Source organism: Poecilia reticulata, unplaced genomic scaffold (genome assembly GCF_000633615.1).
Source record: "Poecilia reticulata strain Guanapo unplaced genomic scaffold, Guppy_female_1.0+MT scaffold_145, whole genome shotgun sequence".
NCBI lineage: Eukaryota > Metazoa > Chordata > Actinopteri > Cyprinodontiformes > Poeciliidae > Poecilia > Poecilia reticulata.
The window spans coordinates 454,755-461,039 of record NW_007615015.1 but is presented as its reverse complement, the minus strand read 5'-3'; the positions used below and the strand labels follow the sequence as shown (position 1 = coordinate 461,039).

General features: G+C 38.1%; 2 protein-coding genes across 2 annotated transcripts in view; one reads left to right on the top strand and one right to left on the bottom strand.

Moving 5' to 3' along the window:
• The window catches only part of LOC103459956 (kelch domain-containing protein 1), a 7,617-nt gene extending 6,035 nt beyond the window's left edge, over positions 1–1,582 (bottom strand). The window contains exons 1-3 of the mRNA XM_008401913.2: positions 1,489–1,582; positions 1,274–1,389; positions 351–421 (exon numbers count right to left, since the gene is read on the bottom strand). Of these exons, the coding sequence (XP_008400135.1) occupies positions 351–421; positions 1,274–1,381 (179 nt within the window). The 5' untranslated portion in view covers positions 1,382–1,389; positions 1,489–1,582. The remainder of the gene's footprint in view (positions 1–350; positions 422–1,273; positions 1,390–1,488) is intronic.
• A 1,431-nt stretch (positions 1,583–3,013) lies between these two features.
• pole2 (polymerase (DNA directed), epsilon 2) overlaps positions 3,014–6,285 on the top strand; it is a 6,830-nt gene continuing 3,558 nt past the window's right edge. The window contains exons 1-9 of the mRNA XM_008401912.2: positions 3,014–3,126; positions 3,934–4,034; positions 4,108–4,183; positions 4,984–5,061; positions 5,146–5,239; positions 5,321–5,395; positions 5,475–5,558; positions 5,661–5,717; positions 5,803–5,851. Of these exons, the coding sequence (XP_008400134.1) occupies positions 3,056–3,126; positions 3,934–4,034; positions 4,108–4,183; positions 4,984–5,061; positions 5,146–5,239; positions 5,321–5,395; positions 5,475–5,558; positions 5,661–5,717; positions 5,803–5,851 (685 nt within the window). The 5' untranslated portion in view covers positions 3,014–3,055. The remainder of the gene's footprint in view (positions 3,127–3,933; positions 4,035–4,107; positions 4,184–4,983; positions 5,062–5,145; positions 5,240–5,320; positions 5,396–5,474; positions 5,559–5,660; positions 5,718–5,802; positions 5,852–6,285) is intronic.

The following is a 6,285-nucleotide window of genomic DNA, read 5'->3' as shown; positions in this document are numbered from 1 at the left end:
TGGGGGTCAGCAGGAAGTCAGTAGGAAGTCAACAGGAGGTCAGCAGGAAGTCAGCAGGAGGTCAGCAGGAGGTCACCAGGAAGTCAACAGGAAGTCAGCAGGAAGTCAGCAGGAAGTCAGTAGAAGGTCAGCATGAGGTCAGCAGGAAGTCAACATTAGGTTAGAAGATGGTCAAAATGAGGTCAGCAGGAGGTCAACATGAGGTCAGCAGGAGGTTAACATGAGGTCAGCAGGAGGTCAGCAGGAGGTCAGCAGGAGGTCAGCAGGAGGTCAGCAGGAAGTCAACATGAGGTCAGCAGGAAGTCAACATGAGGTCAGCAGGAGGTCAGCTGAACCTAATTAACTCTTACCATATCCCTCCCTCCAAGTCATAGACCCAGATTTCATCACTGGGAATAAAAACCTCTTCATCTGCAATCGACTGCCAAAGAAAACAGAATAATTAATAAACAGCATCAATCCACACAAAGTTAGTTATGATTTATTAAACTGTTTGTTTACAGAATGGAAGAAGGAAATTAATATGTAGCAACATTTAGTTCCCACAAACGGCTGTTTGGCACCAGACTTAAAAGATTGTTGGTCGTTTCGTCTCTTTGCACTTCAGGTTGTTTTGTGCCTGATTTACTGGGTATGAAATGGCCTCAACCCATCAGTGACATATATCAGCCTATTGCATCGTAAATGTATATGTATCACAATATATTTTAGCATATATTTATAATAATAGTATAGTATCTCATTTATATTACGACATGTAATATGTTGTTTACTCCGTATGGAGCTAAATGTGTTTCTCTATGTACAAATAGAATAGAGTATTATTATGTAAAAATTAACTGGATGACTTAGACAATGTCTTGTTTGTACTGTAATTATTTGTATTTATGTGTATCTATAAACACATAATCTAATTTTATCCACTAAAATTAGTGGATAATTTTAGTGGATAAAAATTATCCACTAAAGTGAAGTATTTTCTTCTTCTTTGACTTGAAATAAAACGATAAGCTAAAATAAAGTAATTAATGAAAATACTTCACTTAAAGATAAACTGAGACGCAGTGGTTCACATGAATTGGTACGAAGTGACATGGCAAGGACTGGGTACGAAAATGGGAGGTAGGAATAAAAGTCCTGTGGCAGGTCGGGCACGAAACGACCAAAAACTACAAAGACACGAAATGACAGCTGTAGCTAAGCGCAGTACCGAAGTAATGCTTCTCATGCAGATTTCCGTGGATCTGGTGACGTATTTGTGCATTTCTCTCACCATGTAGCCCCCCCACACATACAGCAGGCTGTCCAGCACCACCGCCGTGTGTCCGCTCCTTTCCCTGGCTACCAGCTCCGAGCAGTGCCGCTCAAAGGCGGGGTCCATCCTCAGTCCTGTCAGTTCAGCAGAGAAAGGAAGAAACGTTTATTTTACATTAAAAACATGKTTACTCACTCGCGRAAGAGAAGAAACGCATTTTTAAAGATACTCACAGGTTACAGTTCGCGTCCAGCTGCAGGGTCACTTTTTCTCATGCTGTTAATTTCAGCATTTGGCTCCCGAGACGCAACAACAAGTTCATCGTCTCCACCATCAGCTGTGTCAACACTACTACAAAATAAAAGACAACTTCCGGTCCTCTACTTTCAGCATAATAAAATCTCCCCAAAGCCTGTTAATTCCTTTRATTCAGTTTGTTTKCACACACAGTGATATATTTATACTTTAAAACTCCACAATAAAAACAAAAGTTTTCATTTATTCTCAATATAATTGYTATTTATGTGTMATACATTCATATATGAATGAAAATGCTACTGTCATCACTGGGAATAAAACCTCTTCATCTGCAATCGACTGCAAAATAAATTAACTATTCATAGTTAGTTCTGCAAATAGCTAAAAAAAAGTCCAAAGGATTGATGAAGGAGGGTCAAAGTGGAAACCTATTTATTTCCCTCTACCCAGACAAACAGCAAGCAAAAAACAGGGTGTGCTCATCTTTATGAGTTTATTTAAAGTCTGCCGTGTCAATATAATAGACCTTTAGAAAGCAAAACATTTGGTTCCTTAAAGATAACTTTCCCAGTAAACCTCAACCCCTCTGAGGGCCTTTTAGTTGATTACGTGTGTGTAAGCATTAGTAAGTGTGAAGAAGTGTTTGCAGCATTGATTTAGACATTTAGATAAATATAAGTATTTATAATATGTCAGGTAAGGTAAGAAATTRTATTTTTTTATATATATATATATACTTTGCTCAACAGACAATTATATGCAATCCAGATTTATTTAAAAAGTGAAATACTGTGAACTATTTGCAGTTATTAAAGAGTTTTCTGCAGAACTTAGCTCCAAATTATATGTTTAATTTAGATATGCTTTCACCAAGCATAATTTAATTTCTTGGGTCTTATTGACTGCACCCCAKCAGYAGAGATAAGGAAGACAGTCAATGTTAGCTTCTGGAGTAACGCTAGATGATTTCCACTGTATGTATTATTGTATGTTAAAGTATATTTGGTGTGAACCATTAAAATAACCAGTTATAAGTGTTTTAAAATGAGGTTTTAGGCTCAGTGTGTCCCTTTAAAGTGAATGCTACAAATCAGACACAGCATTAGYTAATTGCACTCTACACTGACAATTTCTTGCAGTACATGACTTAAAGTACATGAACATGCAAATAAACAACTAAAAAATGTTGGCAACCTGGCAACTTTGCAAATCTGACATTATTCCKGCWACCTGTGCGCCCCSTCGTTCATGCTGCCCAGGTAAGGGAGCCATACCGCCGGTTTCTACTGTTCTGGAACATGTGCTGTGTTGATTRTTTTGTTCACTGAATACACAAAATAATTTGTAATGTAGCACAAGCGGGAATAAGCTTTATATTTTCATTTATTACGGTTCCACATCTTTCATCTGTAACGCTCTRTTTTCCCGCTTTTATTTTGGCATCGATTGCTGTACAGGAAGTAGCGGAGTTTGTACGGAAGTGACGAAATGTGTGCGGAAGTTGTCATTTAGCGCCAAAGTTGAGCTGTGAGGGGAGGAATAATGGATGTTTCTCGCAAAATAAAGACGAAGGTTTCCGCCGGCTTCAAGATGAGAGGCCTTATTCTTCGACCGTATGTATTYATTACTCATCGAAGATTATTTTTTATTATCTGAAAATAAATAAATAGAATCACTAATGAGCCTCGATGTCTMGAAGCTCTTAATGTTTCCGTCACTTTAAAGGCTGAAAATTCATTTAATGCATTTTCTCTGAAARTKTTAACCTTATATTAGACCGTTTAGAAATTATTTTATTACCGAAACATGGAGTTACGACTGAAAGTCAGTTGGAGGATCAGTGGGAAGCTTAGTGGAAGGAAAAACTGGTAGAAAAGTTGCATGAGCTTCACATTTCTTGAATTAAGTCGATCCAGAACCTAAGAGGCATCAGAAGCTGCTTTTMWTGGCTGAGGAGACGAATGATAAACATTAACAGAAATAGGAGTTTGAAATATGTTGAAATATGACCTTTTGACTATAAATTAACATTTGGATCATGTTATAATTTGTTCAAAAGCATTTTTTTTGTTTTTATAGAAAATAAAGTAAACTTTCTGTTTTCATTTTGAGTTTTACTTTGAAATATTTTACTGTACTGTCATTATTGATTGGGTGTATTTACACTGAGCATACAATATTGTCATAAATATGTCAAATTTAGGAAAAAGCTAATTTCCATATATATATATTAAAACTGTACATAGAGTTAGAAAAAAAACATTTAAAGAGAATTATATCAAAATAACTTAAAATTCCTCAAAAGTACCCAATAATAATTTTAAAAAACCTATAAATATATATTCATTATTATAAATTATGTATTTATATATATATTCCATTTTATGTCATTACTAACGTTTCTGCTGTTTGTGTTTCAGTGAAGCCAGCCGGTACCTGGTGGAGGTTCTGGAGTCGGTGGATTCCTCTGAACTGGAYGATGTTGTTGAAAAGGTTCTGGACGCAGTGGAGAAGCAGCCATGTAAGTTTAATCTGACGATGAAGATGARGATGAGCGTCCTTCGTGTTCCTGACCTCGCTGTGTCTTCATGCAGTGTCCTCTAACATGATCGAGCTGTCTGTGGTGGAAAGCGCCGTTCAGGACTGCACTCAGGCCGGRGACGACACCATGTGAGTTGGACTTTCCTCTGTCAGGTCAATGTTTCTGTCCATTTCTTTTATARCAGGATCATTTAAGCTAATAGATTTTATTTTTTTTGGTAGTCCAGTGTCGATCAGAAGTTTTTATATGCTCATCCTTGGCCTGATATGATCAGATTTATTATCAACACTGGTAACTACAAAGTTAGCTATGCTAACGCTAAAGCTCCAATCGTAATCATTCTTTCCGCTAACACCAAGACGCCACGCCATCATGGTGCTTAGCGTAAGCTAATGCTAAGGCTTTATACTTCAGTTAAGTTTAACTGCTAAAGCCAAACAAATTATAGCTCATRTGTCTATTTATTCAATAGTTTAGCATAAAAAAGGAATTGAAAATGTTACTTATTTTGTTCATATAAAGTTTTTGATTAAAATGAATTACAGACCCTAAAATTAACTCAATTAGAAGTTTTAATCGAGTTAAAATGTTTGAATTTTGCTTAAAAGTCAACATTTGTGATCATTAGAACGATGTCAGAAGCTACCAGGGATGTTTATCCAGGCGCTACTGGAAGGTGGAGAGGATGTAAATACTTGACTGTGTACAAATGAGACACTTCAGCTTGTTTATTAAAATCAAAATAGTAGTTTGTTGTAAAATCATTTCAATAAATCAACACAATCCCTGAGTTACTGTAATAAGAACAGATGATTGCCATTTTTATTTCTGTCCCGGTAGAAAACCTTTTAGAATATTTATTTTTGATATCCTGTGCTYGTAACGTYGCTCAGCTCTGTTGCTCACATGACCGACCTTTTCCTCCTAGAGACAACGTGTTCAACATCATCGGAGCTTTTGACGTTCCCAGATACATTTACAGTGTGGAGAGGAAGAAGTTTGTACCGTGAGTTTCTCACCTGCGTCGCCTCGGCTTGCTTTGTGTTGCTGCTGCGAGAGGAAAAGCTCGTCCTCTGTTTGTTTTGTGCAGGATCAGCATGACGAGCCACCCGGCGCCCGGCCTGTGCGGTTTGGCCAGAGATAAAGCCGAGCTCTTCAGGGAGCGCTACACCATCTTACAGCAGGTCAGTAACATCCCAGTCCTGACKGTAACGCTGCAGTTTGTTGTTTTAATGTAGATGTGATTTTTGTTTGTTGTTTTTAAGCGTACGCATCGCCATGAGCTGTTCACGCCGCCGGCCATCGGAGCTGCTGTGGTGGAAGGTCAAAACAAGTTTCAGGTACAGAATCTACTTTAATCTGGATAAGATGAAAATGATTCACAGCCTTAATTCATAACGCATTAGTTGATTTCTGCAGCTGAGGACGATTGAAGCGTTGCTCGGCAGCACAGCTAAACTGGGAGAGGTGATCGTACTGGGAATGATCACACAGCTGAAAGAGGTGAGTCTAAACTTTCTGACATCTTCCTCCGTCTAGACGGGAGGAAAAGTTGCTTTAAAAACATTGAGGAACATTTAAAATCCTCTGTGTTCTTTTTTAAAGGGTAAATTTTACCTGGAGGACCCGAGTGGGACAGTWCAGCTGGACATGTCCAAAGCAATATCCTTTGATCGATTTCAGTTTGCCCACAGATTTAATATTTTACACGGCGTAAGGTGGATTTTTTCCTTAGCTGCTGTTTCACCAGTTTCATAATGGTTTGTACACAGAGTCCTGCTTTGTGCTRGCAGAAGGTAAGATTCATTTTACATTATTTATACTCCTGTAGTCTTAAACATAAACCTGGATATTGAAGAAAATGTGGTGAAAGATGCTTCATAAGCATGTTGGTGGCAGCATYATGCTGAGGGTATGAATATGTAATGGGTTACAGATATATGGGTGGAATAACGAGGAGGACATTTTTTAGCTCCATCTGGTGTTCCAACAGGACAAAGCTYGCTCCCAAACTGGTTCTGGAACGGATGAAACATTAAGTTTGTGCAATAATCTATGGATCCTATATGAAAACCTGGAATGAGACGTCAAACATTCAGCCAGAATTATCCCTGATATGTCATTGTGAGCACCGCTAGCTAGAGGTTAGCTGCAATAACCCTAAAGTGGAAATCCTCCACATTAGTTAACACAGTGTTGAGCTGAAGGTATTGCTATAGCACTAAAGCAA